Here is a 19,413-nt window from a genome sequence, read left to right as displayed (position 1 = left end):
AATTTATAAGAATACAAGTCATTCCCCAATTGATAAATGGTCAAAGGATATGAGTAGGCAGTTTTCAGGTGAAGAAATTAAAGCCATCTATAGTCATATGGAAAAAAATGCCCTAAATCACTGTTGATTAGAGAAATGCAAATCAAAACAACTCTGAGGTACCACATCACACCTTTCAGATTGGCCAACATGACAAAACAGGAAAATGATAAATGTTGGAGAAGATATGGGAAAATTGCAACGCTAATGCATTGTTGGTGGAGATGTGAACTGATCCAACCATTTTGGAGAGCAATTTGGAACTATGCCCAAAGGGCTATAAAAATGTGCATATCCTTTGACCCAACAAGGGCCAAATTCTAAGGCTGTATCCCAAAGAGATCATGCAAATGGGAAAAGAACCCACATGTACAAAAATATTTATAGCAGCTATTTTCGTGGTGGCAAAGAATTGGAAATTGAGGGGATGCCCATCAGTTGGGGAATGGCTGAACAGGTTGTGGTATGTGAATGTAATGGAGTACTATTGTGCTATAAGAAATGATGAGCAGGTGAACTTCGTAAAAACCTGGAAAGACTTGCATGGACTGATGCTGAGTGAAGCAAGCAGAACCAGGAGAACATTGTACACAGTAATAGCCATGCTGTGTGATGACTAACTTTGATAGACTTAGCCCTTCTCAGCAATGCGAGGATCTAAGACATCTCCAAAGGTCTCATGATGGAAAATGCTATCCACATCCAAAGAAAGAACTATGGAGTTTGAATGCAGATCGAAGCATACTATTTGCTCTTTTTTCCTTCTGTTTTGTCTTGTTTTCTGTTTCTGGTGGTCCCTCCTATTGGTTCTAATTCTTCCTTACAACATCACTAATGTGAAAATATTTAATAAGAATGTATATGTATAACCTATATCAGATTGTGCACCATCTTGGGGAGGGATGAGGGGAGCGAGGGGGAAAAATTTTAAACTCAAAAGCTTATTATGGAAATGAATGTTGATAAATCAAAATAAATTAATAAAAAAAGGAACTTGTTGGAGAAAAGCCTTAAAGGCTGTGTTTTGCTCTGTAGAATTAAAAGCTTCTTTTTAATGAATAGATAATAAACAGAGGAGATCTTTATTCTTTATGCCTCTTAATCAGTCACGTACATGTGGCTGAGAAATCTGATCTGCCATACAAAATTGTCTGTGAGATTCTATCATTTCCTTTAGGATATTTTCATCAAGGATACCCTTGATAGAGGTGAATACCATTCACACAAAGATTTTATAGAGATGAGAATCTTGCTATGGGTTGACAGCTGTTAATGATTTCTTTTAGCTTAAAATCTATGAACCAAGGGAAACTGAATATGGTCACACAGGAAGTGGAAAGATTAAACATTGACATCTTAGGCAACAGTGGAATTAAATGAACAGGAATGGATGAATTTAATTCAGGTGATCACTACATATACTACTGTAAGCAAATATCCCTTAGAAGAAATGGAGTAGCCCTCAGTTAAGGCAAGAAAAGCAGTACTGGGCTATAATCTCAAAACATGACAGAATGGTATCTGTTTGAATCTAAAGCACACCATTCAACATCATAGTAATACAAGTATATATTCCGATCACTGTTGCAAAAGAGGCCAAAGTTGATCAGTTGAAGACCTACGAGATCTTTTAGAAATAACACCCCCCCCAAAAAAAGATGTCACATCTATCATAGGGGATTGGAATGCTAAAGTAGGAAATCAAAAGATAGTTGGAACAGGCAAGTTTGCCCTTGGAATACAAAATAAAGCAGGGCAGAAACTAAAAGTTTTGTCGAGATAACTTGTTGGTCATAGCAAACATTCTCTTTTCTTTTTTTAAAAATTAATTAATTAATTTTTAGTTTTCAACATTCACTTCCATAAGCTTTTCAGTTTTAAAATTTCCCCCTTCCTCCTTCCCCTCTCTCTTCCCCAAGACAGTGTGCAATCTTACATAGGCTCTACATATACATTCATATTAAACATATTTTTACCTTAGACATGTTGTAAAGAAGAATGAGAACCAATAGGAGGAACCATGAGAAAAAAGAAACAAAACAATGAAGAGAGCAAATAGTATGTTTCAATCTGCATTCAGACTCCATAGTTCTTTCTCTGGATGTGGACAACATTTTCCATCATGAGTCTTTTGGAGTTGTCTTAGATCCTTGAATTGCTTAGAAGCGCCAAGTCTATGAAAGTTAGTCATCGCACAATGTGGCTGTTACTGTGTACACTGTTCTCCTGGTTCTGCTCACTTCACTCAGCATCACTTTGTATAAGTCTTACTATGTGCCAGGTACTGTGCAAAGCGTTTTACAATTATTATTTTTTTAAGAGATTAATGTATTTTTAGTTTTCAACGTTCACTTCCATAAGATTTTGCATTTTAAATTTTCTCCCCGTCTCTTCCCCCTCCCAAGATGGTGTGCGATCTGATATAGGCTCTACTTACACGTTCATATTAAGCATATTTTCCCATTAGTCATGACGTAAAGAACAAACCTCTTGATGAAGGTGAAAGAAGAAAGTATAAATTTGGCTTGAAACAATATAAAAAAACTAAAATCACGGTAACTGGTTCCATCACTTCCTAACCAATAGAAAGAGAAGAAATGGAAGCAATGTCAGATTTTATACTCTTGGTCTCAACAATCACTGAAGATGGCAACTGCAGCCATGTAATTAAAAGATCCTTCTTGGAAGGAAAGCTATACCAAATCTGGAAAGCATATTAAAAAGCAGAAACATCATCTTGCCAACAAAGGTCTGTATAGTCAAAGCTATGGTTTTTCCAGTAGCAACAAATGAGAGTGAGAGTTGGACTATAAGGAAAACTGAGTGCTGCAGGATTGATGCTTTCAAATTTTGGTGCTGGAGAAGACTTTTGAGAGTCCCTTGGACAGCAAGGAAATACTTAAAGGAATTCAGACTATTCTTTGGAAGGTCAAATACTGAAGCTGAAACAAATACTTTGACCACATAATGAAAAGACGCTTCTCATTGGAAAAGACCCTGTGGATGGCTAGAGGATGAGATGGATAGATAGTATCATGGAGCCGGGAGCATGAGCTTGGATAGATTTTGGGAGTCAGTGGAGGGTGGAAGGGCCTGGTGTGCTATGGTTTATGAAGTCTCACAAAGAGTCAAACATGACTGAACGACAAATGATTTGATTGTCTTTTGATAACTACATAATTCGTGCTCGTTTCTATTCTTATGTAATTTTCTACACATAAAATATATTGAAAATTGATCGATGAATGCCTTTAAAACTGTGTTGCCTCCAGTATGGATTTAAGCTGTGCATCGGTCAGGTCCGGTAATTCTTCTTGACTTTGTCTTTTTAAGAGCCATTTCTACTTCCTGATATAACACATCAGGCAGTAGGTCACGTGAGTCTAAATGTGGTTTGGTGGTTTCATTTCTACTGATGAGAATAGACTACTAAAAAAACATTTGCAAATCTGTTGTGTTCTATTTCTATTTGTTGATCTTCCAGTTGCATTCTTGAATAATAATAAGATAGTTATATAGCATTTTAATGTTTGAAATGTGCTTTATGTGTATTATTAATCCTCACAACTATGTGAAGTGCTAATATTATCCCTATTTTACAGATTAGGAAACTGAGGCTCAGAGAGGCTAACTGATTTATACAGGGTCATGCAGCTAGCAAATGAATGAAGTAGCGTTTGAGTTTGGGTTGAATTTGCTGACTCCAAGTCTATGATTCTGTTCATTACGTCTCTCAGTTGTATTCTAGGATAATCTGTATTAGTTGGATCTCACATCAAGCTTCTTGTAAATTTATTTTTCCCTCTGCTTCTCTTTGCTGTTTTATGAGTCAGCATAGTTATAATTTCTTGTACTCTAACATAGCATCGCTCTTGCTTGGTAGCAGTCTTTGCTTGGCGAGGAGATTAGTGACAATGAGGAGTCAATATCTTTACATTTGTCTGTTTTCCACTTTCAGAGTCAGTGACTTGTTTGAATAAATCAGATTGGAGCTGTTATCTTCTCTTATTTTTATCCTTCCCCCTCCCCCCAAATTAGTATCGATTTCAGTCTTCTCTAACTCATCTAGGATCTGACTATACACAGGTAAACTAATTAAAAAATAGTTCCCCTGTTGGTAACAAGTCATTTCTTCTTTATTACGATTTGATCTATTTCATTTGCCATAGTATTCAGTGCTTATGACAGCACCTTCAAACTCTTCTTAGAGGAAAATATTCATGATATGCTTGTAAGGTTTCTGAATACTTTGTAAACGTTTAACTTCTTTTGTTATTTAAACCTGAGGCATATTTTCCAATTTATTTTTCACCATCCTCTTGTCTGTCCGTCTTTTCGATGAAGTCCAAGGTCCACATTGCGAAGACTTTGTGAAGTTCCCTGTGGTGTTTCTCTACTTCCTTGTTTTCTTAAACAGGTATTAGAACATAGGCTTCAATTATCTTCTTGGTAATATTTTGGCTTACATTTTTCATAAGCACTGTAAAACAAGTTGGCCAAATATGCTTATGAGAAGATCGAGTACAATAGCTCCATTATTTGTCTCTCTGCGGAAGACCTCAGACACATCCTTCCATTCATGCTCAACTTCTTAATGTCTCCTAGTCTCACTTTTAGTGAAATTAAAATGGATGTGGTTTACTTCTTCCAGCCAGTTATCAACTTGTTGGTCATTGGATAAAGATTTCCCATTTTGATGACTAGCGGTCATATTGCTCTTTGTAGATGGTCTAAAAATAGTGATTTTTGCATCCTCTGTCTTCCTTCCACCACTGGCACAGAAAGTGGAAAGGGTCCACACTGGACAGAGGGACATTTTGGTTTTTTTTATCTATTTTGAGGATCACCATGGCCAAAGAATTTATAACCTGGAAGCTATACTATTGGTGACGAGTCATCCTCATTTTGATTGTCCTTTGACATTTGACACATTCTGTCATTGGGACCATACTCAAAGTTTTTGCTCTACTGGCCAAAGCCTTCAAAAACTCAGAGTGTTACATAGTTAGTAATCCTTTATGAAAATCCTGAGTTCTTTCTTACTATACTCGTAGAGTATAAGCTCTGACAGTTTCTAAGAGTCAAAACACAAACTTGGTAATGGATTTTATGCCTGGTATCCAAGCACCAGAAAGTCAAACTAAATTCTTGGAACACAGAAGGCTACCAGCAGATGATACTCTTCCCACCCACAGCAATTCATGAAGATCATTAATGGAAATGTGGAGAGTTTATGACCTTCATCTATGGAGGGAGTATCTACATAAAGTTTAGCTAGAGTGTGATGAGATCATGGCTATGCTAAATTAAGAGGTGTTAATATCATTATTTGATCCTCTAAGATATTAGAGGCTGCACAAATATAATGAGGAGAAAGACTGGGAGAAAGATGACCTGGGTTTTAGTTTTCAACCTACCACTAATTTGTTTTGTGATGATAGACCCAAGTCACTGGTCTCTGGTGAATCATTTTACCTTTCATAGTCTAATTCCTCATGTATAAAAAGATGGAGTTAAACTAGAGGTCTCTGGGGTCCCTTTCAAATGAAATTTCTATACCAAATGCCTGCCTCTCTGAAAGCATCCAGATGTTAAACATTTTGTACACACTGTCAGAAAGTGAGTTTTTACATCTGAACTGAGTTCACTAATAATTTCTTTTTTTGTTTCTTTATGTTTTGCCTTCAGATTTTGCTGATCTCTTTCCTCTGGGGGGCATATTTTTCCCTCTTGACCTCCTTCTCCCCATCATACATCTGGTTTGTCTTTCTGCGGACGATGGTGGGCTGTGGTGTGTCGGGACATGCACAAGGGTAAATATTTCATTTCTACCACGTCGGGGAAAATGTCCATTTGTAAACATGCTAGTGTTAATGACTATCAGCAATGACAAAATTGATTAATTCTGCCTCAATTATACTTTGTTTCTCAGATTTCAAATTTCCTCTTTTGAAAGAAAAAACTAATAATAAATGGCCCATAAACATGTGCTTAGGGTAGCAAAGGAGAATAATCCTTCTACAAGAAATGTAGCTTGGGCTACATTTAAGTGGTCTGAACATCACTGGCTCTGACCTTCTTAAAAGCTGGCCCACCATTTTCAGGGGAGGCATGGTGTATGATTGACCCAAGGATGCAGGGATTGTAGCTTTCCTGCTGTCCAGTGGTACATTCTTGCTAATCTCAAGTTTAACCTTGCTTCCTCTTCTCCAGATGGTCATTTCTTGAACTTAAGATTTCTCTAACTCTAGCAAAGCAACTGCCCATTCCAGTGTGGCCTCTCCTAAATTCCCTTTAAGTAAGATATCTGAACATTTGCTGATCTATTCAAACTCCACAAATATTACATTTCATATCGGAGAGTCAGTCTTGGCAAATATTTTCGAGAGGCAATGTAGGATAAGTAACACAGTGTATCGGGTGCTGAACCCGGAATCGAGAAAGTTTGGGTTCAAATCTGGCATCATACACTTACTACCTATGTGACTCTGGGCAAGTAACTTGCCTGCCTCAGTTTCCTCTTCTGTAAAATGGAGATAACAATAGCATGTACCTCCTAAGGTTGTCATAAGGATAAAATGAAATAATTTTTGTAAAGTGCTTTGCGATCCTTAAAGCCCAGGGGTGTGCTATATCCAGCTCCTATCAGTTCATCAGAGTTAAATGTTAAATTTTCAGTGTGAGCATTTACACTTTGGAAACTGGTAAATGTGCAAAGCAGGGCCTGATTTATTGTTTTGTGGATTCTCTGAACTTAAGCAGGTGATGGAGAAATTGTTAATAATTCAATTAAATCTAAATGTGTTGTGTTTTCAGAGAGCTGGTTGTTAAATATTTCCCAACACACCTCTACTTAAAGCTGTATTATGCTATTATTATTCATTATTAAAGCTATGATGATGATGCCCTGGACTGGGGGTGAGAAGACCTGAGTACTTACTGTTCCCATCTTTCCCTTTTTACTAGCTGTGTGACCTTGAGCAAGTCACTGGAATCCTGACTCTCCATGTCCTTGTTCACTAAATAGGTATACCTACCCTATGTCTACCTCACAGGGTTGTTATGTAAACGTAAGGTGATGGGTTTATTGCTAATAATAATATCATTGCTCACCAATAACATTAAAGTTGAGTGTTTAAACTGAACAAATAACATTGAGAACAAAAGTTATAAAGAAATACATTGCTTGACTTAACAAATTTTACTCCCTACTCCAGACAATAGTCAGTATTATGACATGTAACAGTTATTGATATATTAGCAATTGATATATTGATATATCGACAATTTTGATATATACCTCTTGATTTCTCTGGGATTTGGTAGCTCCTTTTGTGAAGAAAAATTTTAAAAATTAGAATTTGATGAATACAAAATCCTTTTTTATTTTTTCTTTAGACTCATCATAAAAACAGAATTTTTGCCCACAAAATACAGAGGTTACATGCTGCCCTTATCTCAGGTAAGGTTAAGTAGAAATTCTATGGAAATTGAAGGCAGGAAGACCTGCTTGAGTGGGGACTATTGCATTTTTGTCTTTGTATACCTCGTGCCTAGGTCAGTGCCTGGCTAGGCATACAGTAGGTGATTAATAATTTTTAAAAAATTAATATCACATAACTAGCATTTTATCATTTCAGAGCCTCTCTAGCCCAACCCATACCTCAAACATAGATCCTTTGATATAAAGTGAAAAGATATAAATTGCATGCATAAAGTGAAAAGCAACTAGTCCTGATTTACATTGCTTTTTTTTTGTCTGTCATAGACATGCTTTATTTGGTTAGTGAATAACAATGGACATATTTAAATGCAAATTAAAATCCAAAGTTGATTTTCTATCTTTTAAACTTGCCAAAGAAAAATATGGTTAGAGATGAAATGAATAATAATTACTATTCAAAATAAATTACATAATGCAAATCAGAGAAGTTATTTTCTGGCTAACTGACCAATGATTAAAAAAAAACTTGATTCATACTATTTCTGTGAAAATGTATCCATTAAACTAAAATTTAACTTATTTTCCTATTTCTTTTTAAAAAGTTTTTTTGATGTTGCTTCTTTTGTATTAATGTCATTTCTCAACATTGCATCCCTACAAATATATCTCACTTCACTTTGTAATGTAGAAATACAGTTAAGCAAAACTGATTGACACACTAACTGTATTCTGACAGTGTATGCCTCATTCTGTACCCATAGCTTACCTCTTCTCTTCTTAAAGGACAGACTCCTTTTACCTTTAGTCCTCTGGAGTCAGGATTGGACATTGCACTGTTGTGTGTTCTGATAATTTTTTAATGTTGTTTTGCTTTTCATTATTGCAGCCATTGCTCAGATTTTTTTTTTGTTTGGTTAATCAAATCTTCTTAGATTTCTCTGAATTCTTCCTCTTCACCATTCTATGAGGCACATTCCAAACCATTCACATGCCACATTTTCTTTGGCCATCCTCCAATCAATGTGCACCCACTTTGTTTCCAGGGGTTTTTGTTTTTTGTTACTAAAAAAAAAAGTACCACTCTAATTATTCTTATATATAAGGGGCCTTACCCTCTCTGTGTTTGGAGTATATGTCCAGTAGTGGTGTGGCTGGGTCAAAAGACACATATTCTGTCACTTTTTTTTAAAGAATAATTTTTTAATCAATAAACATTTATCAGCTGCTTACTATATACCTACCACTGTGATAAATTATATCTGTGATAAAAACTTACTACGTCCCCAGCACTGTGATAAGCTATATATAAGATAGAAAGAGACAAAAAAACACGGTCCTTGCCTTCAAGAAAATAATATTCTAATGGAGGAGGCAAGATGTAAATAACTATGTATATAGAATATATGGGAAGGTAATCTTAGAATCTCTGAGGCAGCTAGGTGGCAGAGTGGAGAGAGAGCCAGGTTTGGAGTCAGGAAGATCTGAGTTTAAATCCAGCCTCAAATACTTATTAACTGTGTGATCCTAAATAAGTCATTTAATCTCTGTCTGCCTTAGTTTCTTCATCTTCAATGGGGATAATAGTAGCAACTACCTCCCAGCTTAGTTGTTAGGACAAATAAGATAATTGTAAAACACCTAAAATAGTACCTAGGACGTCGGTGCTGTATAAGTATTTTTAAAAGAAGAATTTTCAGAATGATTGGACCAGCTTATAGCTCCACCAACAATGTATTAGTTTGCCTGCATAGATTTTAATTCTATGGTTCTTTCCTCCAAAGTACTTTCTCATCTGTAATATAATTTTATTTTCTTAGAATCCCTAGTGATTTCACACCATATCACCTGCCCTGATTTAAAGAGGGCTAGTACTGAGTCTTCCATTTTCTAGTTCTCCTCTGATGCTTCAACCTTGGTTGACTTAAGGGGAATACCTCTGGCTTCTTTAAAATGGTGCCAACAGACACAAGAGCTGGCGGGTATTAGTAAACTAGAAAGGCTTCAGGTATGGGCTCCATGATTGACTTTGTCATTACTTAAATTTACAGAAGTTTCTTGTCACAGGATGATGGAATTTCTTGTCCAAAACAACTCTCAAAGCCTATTTCTCAGGCCATAGAGGGGTTGCAATCTATATCAGTGGAAAGAATAGCTAAAAGGAATGAAACCATATATTGTTGGAACTTTCTTTGGATGAGGAAATTTGAGGCTCAGGAAGCCCACCTGACACACGTAATGGCAGAACTTGTACTATGACCTAGATCTCCTGATTCCTGTCCATTAGTGCTAGAGACAGTATGTCAGGTTATCAAGCTGTTGATCACTATTGACAGAGGGCTTTCAAAACCCCCATGGACGTCACTGATGATTGGATTGCTCAAGATGATAAAATTCTCAGACGAGATCTTTGGGAGAGAAAATGCTATAACTAATTAAGCACCTTTGATTTCTGTTGTCTTTAACCCTTTTTATTTTTTCATTGATTAGGTTTTCTGGCTTGCCGGTTCTCTGCTAATCATCGGGTTGGCATCAGTGGTCAACCCAACCATTGGTTGGCGCTGGCTTATTCGCATCGCCTCCATTCCTGGCATCATACTCATCCTGGCCTTCAAGGTGAGGGTGGCTGTCTAGGTCACTAGGTTCTTGGCTGCTGCCAGACCAGCTACTTCATTACCCTAAATACATTTCTCGTTGCGAACTTTGCTCATGCTTCACCAGCCCCTATCAACACCTAGAATGCTATGCTTTTCCTCTCTATCCATTTATATCTACTGCCTTTAAAGTAGGATTCAATACTATTTCCCTTGGAAGCCTTCTCTGATTAACTATATCTTACTCTGGCCTATCCCTAATAAATCTCATCTTATCACTTATATCCACAATGGTTGGCCACATAGATTTAGAATTAAAAGGGATCATCATAGAGTTAAAGCTGAAAGGAAGCTGAGACTATCTAGTTCAACTCTTTCATTTTACAAATGAGGGAACTAAGTCCCAAAAATAGGTGATTTAGAATTGAGAAATTGCAAAAGCATTCCTGTAGAAGATGGAATTTTAGTTGGGTCCTGAAAGAAGCGAGGCAGTTCAGGAGGGGGAGATGAGGGAGAATTCCATGCATGAAGGACAGCCAATGAAAGTGCTTAGAGTCAGGAGATGGAATGTCTTGTCTGGGGAATAGTAAAGAGGCATGACTTAGATGAAGATCCAGTAAAAGGAGGCTTGGGAGCGATCAGACAGGTAGAAGGAAAACCAAGAGGGTAAGGACTTGAAAATCTAGAGAGAAGACTGTATCAAGGAGAAGAGGGTGATTGACAGTGTCAAAGATTGCAGAGAGGTCAAGAAGGATGAAGACTGAGAAAAGGCCATTGGATTTGGCCATTAAGAGATCATTTGTAACTTTGGAGAGAACAGATTCAGTTGAAAGATTTGGTGGAAAGCCAGACCATAGAGAGTTAAGATGAGAGTGAGAGAAGAGGAAGTGGAGACATCCTTGGAGACGGCCTTCTCAAAAAGTTCAGCAACAATTCTCAGCATTACAACGATCCAAGACAATCCCAAAGGACTAATAGTGAGGCATACTCTCCACTTCCAGAGAAGGAACTGATGTTGTTTGAATACAGACTGAAGGACTCTATTTTTCACTTTCTTTGATTCTTTTTCTTTTATTTGAGTCTTCTTATACAAAATGACTGATATAGAAATGTTTTATATGATTGCCCATGTATAACCTATATTTGATTGCTTACTGTCTCAAGGAGTGGAGGAAGGGAGGGATAGAATTTGGAACTCAAAACTTTAAAAAATGTTTAAAAATTATTTTAACAAGTAATTGGAAGAAAAATAAAATGTTTTTAAAAAAAGTTCAGCAGCAAAAGGCATGAGAGATATGGGATAATAGTAAGTGGGGATGGATGGATCAAGTGAGAGTTTTTTGAGGATGGGGGAGATATGGGAATGTCTGCAGGCAGTAGGGAAGTAGCCAGTAGACAGAGAGAGGTTGAAGATAAGTGAGAGAGTAGGGATGATAGCAGGGGCAATTGGTTGGAGGAGACAGGTTGGAAAGGGATCATTTGAGCATACAGAGAGGGTTGGCCTTGGGATGAAGGTAGAGATAGTGACAGAAAGCATCTGGGCGATGTAAAATAAGGAGGAAGGGAGAAAAGGGAGCTCTTGACAAGAGAACTCAGTTTTTTTTCCCCCAGTAAAATATGAGGCAAGGTGTTCTCCTTCTACATGAGATAAATTTCTTAAAATATTTAAAGACAACAGTCATTCCCCCTTAAGCCTTCCTTTCTCAAAGTTAAGCATCTTTATTAATGTGCCCTAAGGATATAGTCAATAAGAAAAAAAAAGCCATCTGTTTGAAGATATTTTTAGCGGCGTTATTTGTCATTGGGGGAAAATAAACTTTGAATCAGTCTAAATAAGTGACTCAGTAAACTGTGGCATATCGAGGGAATGAAATACTAGAATACAAATGAGATAACAAATACGAGATATATTGATTACTGTGGAAAGACAAAATAATGGAGAGCGCAGGAAGCTGAAACTAGATAGCGTCTACACTGTTCAGAAGAAAATGATAGTTGAAGAAAATGGAAGGAAACATAGAAGGAGTAACTGATTAATTGATACGGCTATTTTTATTTAAATTCATTTTCAAGTACAAATAGTTATAAATGTATATATTGATGTTTTAAAGTTATTTTCACTATTTAGAAAAATAAGCCTTAAACCACCTCATGTCTCCAGTTCCTTCAGCCATTCTTCATGACATGGTTTCTAAACCTGTAAGCATCTTGCTCCCCTTACCTTGGTGTAGGAGGAAGAGACAGTTCATCGGTGCTGAAAGTATGGGGCCAGAATTTGAACAGTGCACTCCAGATGGGATGTGATATGTGCCAAGCACAGAGGGAATATCATTTCCCACGACTGGCACACTAGGCATGTGCTAATGCAGTCTAAGATATCATTAGCTCTTTTTACCAGCCGTGTCATGACGTTGATTCATATTGAGCTTTCTGTCAAGTGAAATTCCAAATATTTCTTCATATGAACTGCTGCCAAGCCAGGTGTTGCCCTTCCTTGGCTTGTACAATTGAATTGAAAAAACCTAAATATTGGATTTTGTTTACTTCCATTGCAGTTTATCTTTCTGGCTTCAGCCCAGCGTTACAGCCTGTTGAGGTCATATTCAATAAAGCTTACTGCTGTCATTTAGTATAGTAGTTATCCCTGCCAGGCTTGTGCCATGTGGAACTTTGACTTGCCCTCCTGTATGCCTCTCCCTGGCTATATTCTTCTCCTGTATCAGGAAACTTCTTAATGGAAAAGATCCATAAGAGACATTTTAATGATTTGGAAGGGAAAGTTCATTCTACATGGGGAAAATAGTCCTATTTCTTAATGATATAAAACAGATGATGGCTGATGACCCTTTCTCATTGCCACATGTCTATCGGCAGTTCATTCCTGAATCGGCTCGATTTAATGTCTCCACTGGGAACACCCAGGCTGCTGTGGCTACTTTGGAGCGTATTGCCCGAATGAACCGATCAGTCATGCCGGAGGGAAAGCTGGTGGAACCTGCCTCGGTATGCGTTCAAGCTCAGCGTCTTCTCCCAAGTCTGACATAAGGATTGCCTTGAAATGTGGCCCAATTTGCACTGTCAGAAAGTTCACTGCCTTTTGGAATGGAATGATGAGAAAACATATTAATTGAGTCTATCCTAGACAACATGACTAACTCATCCTGCCAGAAAATTCCAGGGTCTGGATAGAGGGTAATGAGTTGAGGGGTTGGGGCTGCTAGGTGGCACAGTGGATAGAACTCTGGCCTTGGAATCAGAAGGACCTGAGTTCAAATTCGGCCTCAAACACTTGATACTTACTAGCTGTGTGACCCTGGACAAGTCACTTAACCCCGATTACCTCACCAAAAGAGAAAAAAAAAAGAGTTGAGGGGTTTTGTCTGGGGTGTGTGTGTGTGTGAATCAGATTTGACTTTTCCTTATCTTTGTTTCCTAATAGTGTCCCTAAGCAATTTAAGACTTAGAGTGATAGCACCATTTTTTTTTCATCCAGAGACAAGGTTTATCAAAGATCCACCATACTGGCCAGACTCTTAAGGAATCTGAACATTTGTGAGCTATTGGCCAGGTTCTTAAGGAATCTGAGCCAAAGTCTTAATTTGTATCATTAGCCAGTTTGAAGGTCTAAATGCTCACACTGAAAATTTACCATATTGTAATTTACCATATTGTCTCCTGCATTAGACTGTGAACTCCCTGAGGGCAGAGACTATTTACCTTTATTTATTTTATTTATTTTTTTTTGGCTTTTTGGTGAGGCAATCTGGTTAAGTGATTTGCCCAGGGTCACACAGCTAGTAAGTATCAAGTGTCTGAGGCTAGGTTTGAACTCAGGTCCTCCTGACTCCGAAGTTGGAGCTCTATCCACTGCACTATCTAGCTGCCCCTGAGAACTATTTTTTAATAAACGGAGTTCAGCATATTTGTAATTGTCTGCCTGCCTCTGGCAGAACTGATAGAAGAGTGGAAAATTCAGTCATTTGGCTGATTGTTTTGGTTACATCACACCAAACAATCTGACTAATTTTTTCATTAAATTGATTGACCAGTGGATTGTTTTGGTACTGTGGAGACCTCGCTATGTGGGCTTCACTTACCCATAGAATAGACAAAGGTCATATTTCCTCTTGGGCTTTTGCTTAAGCTAATAGCTACAGCATGAAATAAAAATAACAAATTATGTAAATCTATTTCCATTTAAGGCTCTATTTTCAAAGGCAATTTATTTGTGGCCATTGCTCATGCCATTGGTGATTATTATTAGCAAATAAATGTCTTTCATTTAGAAAGCCAAATTTAGAGAAATTAGAGAACCACATTTAGCTAAGACATTCATATTCCACTATTTGGCCTTTAGCATGGATTATCTATTTGTGTATTTCTCTTGGTGTGTTTTTGCAGCATAGTGTTTGACGCATATTTGCAGCAGGTATCTGAAGTTCAGTAATGTCAACATTAGCCACATACTTTCTGGCTAATTTCTTTTCTTTTTTTTTTTTTTCTTTTTTCTTCTTTTTTGTGAGGCAGTTGGGGTTAAGTGACTTGCCCAGGGTCACACAGCTAGTAAGTATCAAGTGTCTGAGACTGGATTTGAACTCAGGTCCTCCTGACTCCAGGGCCAGTGCTCTATCCACAGCGCTGGCTCATTTCAATCTCACAAATAGAACATAATTAAATTGCAACATTATTCAAAATAGCAAAATAAATCTAGATTATTATCTTTTCAAAGATGAATTTAAATTGAGTTTCATTCTTATTTGGGAACTAAAAAATTGCTATTTCAAATGTGTATTCTGTTCTTTTATTTTTTCCATAAACTTCCTATTTATTGCCTAAAACTCACCTGGTGTTGATAATAACGATGTCTGGTTACATGCTAAGAGTAAGGGATAACATGTAGAAGACCAGCAGTGTTTTACTGATACCCTCCATGTCAGGAAATATCAAGGAAGGTTTGGGTGGACCCCACTATGGCAAACTTAGGGTAGGAAATGGACAAGGGTCCCACAGGATGAACAGCCAGAGATGGCCTGCAATTTGCATCATTGGAAAAAACCTCTAAATCAATGAGACCACTTACCCATTTGAGAAATAGTAGCAGTAGTAGTAGTATTAGCATTAGCAGCAGCAGTAGTAGTAATAGCTAGTATTTATATAGTGCATTAATGGTTTTAAAATGTTTTATATGTATTAACTCTTTTGATTAAGAATTCAAGATGTTGCTTTCACATCTGTGATAGTTAGTATGTGTGAAATTTTCTCCTAATGTTCTCAGAATATGTCCAATCTTTCTGTTTCTGTACCATATTGCAACGGCTGACATTTCCAAGGTCGCCACACCTCAGAGGATTTTGATTGGCAGTGACCAGGAGGAAATTTTGAAAAAGAAAAGAAGCAGCAGATTTTTAGGTTAGCCCTTTTCCCTCCAAGGTCACTCAGAGGGAGATAGCTAGATCTGCCCGGGGAGCAGGCCAGTTATATCTCGTCTATGCTTGTGAAAAATCTTTGATTAACTGCCCTGAAGGATTTTTGGTGTGTTAATATTCTCTACTTAGACAAAAATAATGCACATTTCTCTTCTAAGACCTAAGGTCTTCTCTCTCTTAAATATATATTTATTTATTTTTAAACTTTTTTTTTTCTCTTTATATTTTGAGTTTCAAATTCTCTTCCCCTTCCCCCCTTACCACACCCACGGAGAAGGCAATTATACGTGTGAATAATGCAAAACATGTTTCTGTATTAGCCATATTTCCAAAAAAAGCAAAAAAAGGAAAGTGAGAAAATTATACTTCAGTCTGTATTCAGAGTTCAGGTCTCTCTCTCTCTCTGTCTCTCTCTCTCTCTGTCTCTGTCTCTCTGTCTCTGTCTCTCTCTCTGTCTCTGTCTCTCTCTCTCTCTCTGTCTCCCTGTCTCTGTCTCTCTCTGTCTCTGTCTCTCTGTCTCTCTCTGGAGATGGATAGCATTTTTTCATCATGCATCCTTTGAATTATCTGGGCTCATTGTATTGATCAGAGTGGCCAAGTCTTTTGCAGGTGATCATCATTACAACATCGCTGTTAGGGCATACAATGATCTCCTGGTTCAGCTCATTTCACTTTACGTCAGTTCATATAAGTCTTGCCATGCATTTCTGAAGCCTCCCCTGGTCATTTCTTATAGCACAATAGTACTTCATCACAATAATATGCCACAACTTAATCAGCCATTCCCCAGTTGATAAGCATCCTCTCAATTTCCAATTCTTTGCCGCTGCAGAAAAAACTGCTATAAGTATATATTTTTTACATATAGGTCCTTTGTCTTTTTCTTTGATCTCTTTGTGATATAGGCCTTCACACTTTTATAGTCTTTTGGGCCTAGTTCCAAATTGTTCTCCAGAATGGTTTCATCCTGACCCGTTTGATTTGCGGTGTTATTTAAAGTTGTTTGGAGGGCAATGTTGAGAGAGTTCAGCTGATTGCCTCTAATTCACCATCTTAGTTCTGCCCCCCATGCCTTCTGTTAATATTGTATTTTGTAATACAGTAAAACTCTTTGCCAAAAAGTCAGGTCTGCATTTGGGATGTTGCCTATTTAGGGATGCCCAGTTCACAGCTGGACCTTCCCCTACTCTATCATACTACATACTTTCCTACATCCCATAACTATTTCTATGTACTCAAAATACTTGACTCTAGACTTGACTACAGGTTTAGTTATTTTGCTGGTCAGATCGTGCCCCTTGTATATATGTGGTGATGTAGGGCAGAATGTCAAATACGCTACATTGCCCTCATCTCTCCCTCAGGAACCAGATTAAATTATACTTGGGGAATATTTAACAAAATAAATAAAATCAAAATAGAACATAGATAATGGTTAATATGTGGTTTTCTAAGTCGCTTTGTGGCACAGGATCCTTCTGCGTGCTTAAGGGGCTGCCATTTTTATTTGAGTTTGATGCCACTGATGTATGTTTCTTTCCCTGTACTGTTAGAAGCCTGTAATATGAGAATGGTCCATGTCTTACAATACCGGGGTTATACAATGCTCGAAACTTACTTTAGTATGTTCTTGGGGGAAATTAATGTCCACAAAACCAAATATTTTCTATGATGCCAAACTTCTGGGAGCAGCATGTCAGTTAACAGGCCATAGAAGTCCATGTGAGAGGCATATCAACTATGACTTCAACCAAAACAGACCCAGAGACTTGTCTGAAGGTTAGAAGACAGTAAGTGGCTGGAGATTAAGTGATCTAGGTTCATGTAGCTGTTGTTTGAGGCAGGATTTGAATTCAGGTCTTCCTGAATCTGAATTCTTTGATAACTGAAGGAAGTTGGGTGAGGGGAGAGGGACTGTATCCAACTTCTGTTGGCCCCATCCCCGTTCTGGAGAAGAGCAGTGGGTACTGCCCTATGTGGTATGATTTAAGGAATATTGGAAAGCTATGTTGCAAGAAATACATCTTTTATTGACTGAATGGCTCCTTGAAATCTGACCACTGGCCACCCTTTTACACTGAGACTTTCATGACTGTCAATATACCAATACATTCAAGGACTAATATTTTTCACTTCATCATTTATATCTAAGACTGTAGGAATTTTGGATCCTTTGCAGAGAAGATGTTTAATAGCAGAAGGAAGTGCACTGAGTGCCTGAGAGGGGTGGCACTTTAAGGCTGGGGAAAGAGAATAAAACAAAGAATCTGGAACAATCAAAGGCAGATTTTGCCAGATTCATAATGTAATTCTTGTGTTCAAGTCTTCTTCCTGACTAAAGGTCCTGAATAAAGTTCCCCTTTGGGGGGAACTTTCACTTCTCTAGCTCATTGGCCCAAATAAAATAAAATATACTATTCGACAACCTTGTCTGCCTCTAGTTGGAAACTCCTTTTACAGGTGTTTGGGTTGACAAGACTCAAATCATGAACAAATTTATTTATTTTCATTTATTTATCTAATTTATATTTAATTTATTTTCAGAAAGATGGGTGTGTGCTGGCTAAAGTAGAGCACAAAGTCAAAGGGCTTTGTCGTTGGCAGATATGTATGAATGTAATCAGTCACACACTGGAATGTAAAGACAGAAATATGAACCAGGAAGATAGAGGGCAATGGTCTTGATCTTTTGTCTCTTCCCTGGACATTTAAAAATTGGAACCGTATGTAGGTTTATGCTGGACCCTGATTCCTGATCTAGAGAATACCAAAATCTGATTTTCAGGGAGATAAGATTCAGAGAATCTTCCCTTTCCCTACCACTCAGGAAAATTTATTGTAATAGGGACCGACGCTTTAGGGCTTCTCCTATAGCTAGCTACCTTGGTAGCTTTCAGGTATCACCCTTCAATGTTCTTCTTGTGTTTCTATTCAGAATCCCACATTGCTAAGTTTGCTGTTCCTGCTTCCTTTGGAGCTCCTTAACCCTTATCAGATGAGAGCAGATGGCTATCATTCCCTTTCTCACATTATATACTCTACCTCCATCCCATGTATGGTAATTTGTATCACACCTGGAAAACACAGCTTCTTCAGGGACTTCCAGACAAAACCCCATCCCTTGTAACTCATGAATTTATGTCCCCAGTAGCATGTTGACTTGGTGGCTTTTCATAGTTTGATATCCTCTCTTCCCTAGCACCTCAACAGTACACATTTTACCTGTTAATACTTCTTGTAAGTCTAGACTCCAGAGGCTTAGAAAAGCACAAAAATCTCTTCCCAATTATTTCTCAGTCAGGTAAATGTTCTGGGGTAACTGGGTAGGGGTTATTCAGATTACTTGGGGCTGTTTCCTAAAACATTTTTGGGAAGGAGCAGGAGCTACAGTATAAATTCTCTGTATTACTGGGAAGAGAAAAAAAATGTGTTGTTGGGTCATTTTAGTTGCTTCTAACTCTTTGTGAGCCCATTTGGGATTTTCTTGGCAAACATACTGGAGTGGTTTGCCATTTCCTTTTTCAGCTCATTTTACAGGTGAGGAAACTGAGGCAAGCAATATTAAGTGACTTGCCGGAGTCACACAGGAAGTGTCTGAGGCTATATTTGAACTCAGAAAGATAAGTCTTCTTGATTCCAAGTCCAGTGTTCTTTCCACTGTACCAACTATAATAATTTCTCTTTAGCAATGAGAGAGAGAGAGGGTGTCCTCGGTCTCTGAATTATATCTCCTAAAAAGTAGATCTTGGAATCCCTTGACAACAGCAAGGAACATATTGGTGACAAACAACAACATTCCCTGTTCTGTTCCCACTGCTAAGAATGAAAAGAATTCCAAGCTCTTCCTTCCTTCCTCAGAAACCTTGTTTCTGGGAAGTAAAGCTTGTATGTGTCCTAAATCATTATAGACTGA

General features: G+C 37.7%; 1 protein-coding gene across 1 annotated transcript in view; it reads left to right on the top strand.

Annotated features, from left to right (window-relative positions):
• Nucleotides 1-19,413, top strand: part of SVOPL (SVOP like) — a 58,541-nt gene that overhangs the window by 10,139 nt on the left and 28,989 nt on the right. The window contains exons 5-8 of the mRNA XM_027842298.1: nt 5,728-5,852; nt 7,438-7,501; nt 9,971-10,096; nt 12,949-13,077. Of these exons, the coding sequence (XP_027698099.1) occupies nt 5,728-5,852; nt 7,438-7,501; nt 9,971-10,096; nt 12,949-13,077 (444 nt within the window). The remainder of the gene's footprint in view (nt 1-5,727; nt 5,853-7,437; nt 7,502-9,970; nt 10,097-12,948; nt 13,078-19,413) is intronic.

This window comes from Vombatus ursinus, unplaced genomic scaffold (assembly GCF_900497805.2).
Source record: "Vombatus ursinus unplaced genomic scaffold, bare-nosed wombat genome assembly UNPS02014870.1, whole genome shotgun sequence".
Lineage (NCBI taxonomy): Eukaryota > Metazoa > Chordata > Mammalia > Diprotodontia > Vombatidae > Vombatus > Vombatus ursinus.
This window is presented reverse-complemented; position numbering and strand designations above follow the sequence as displayed.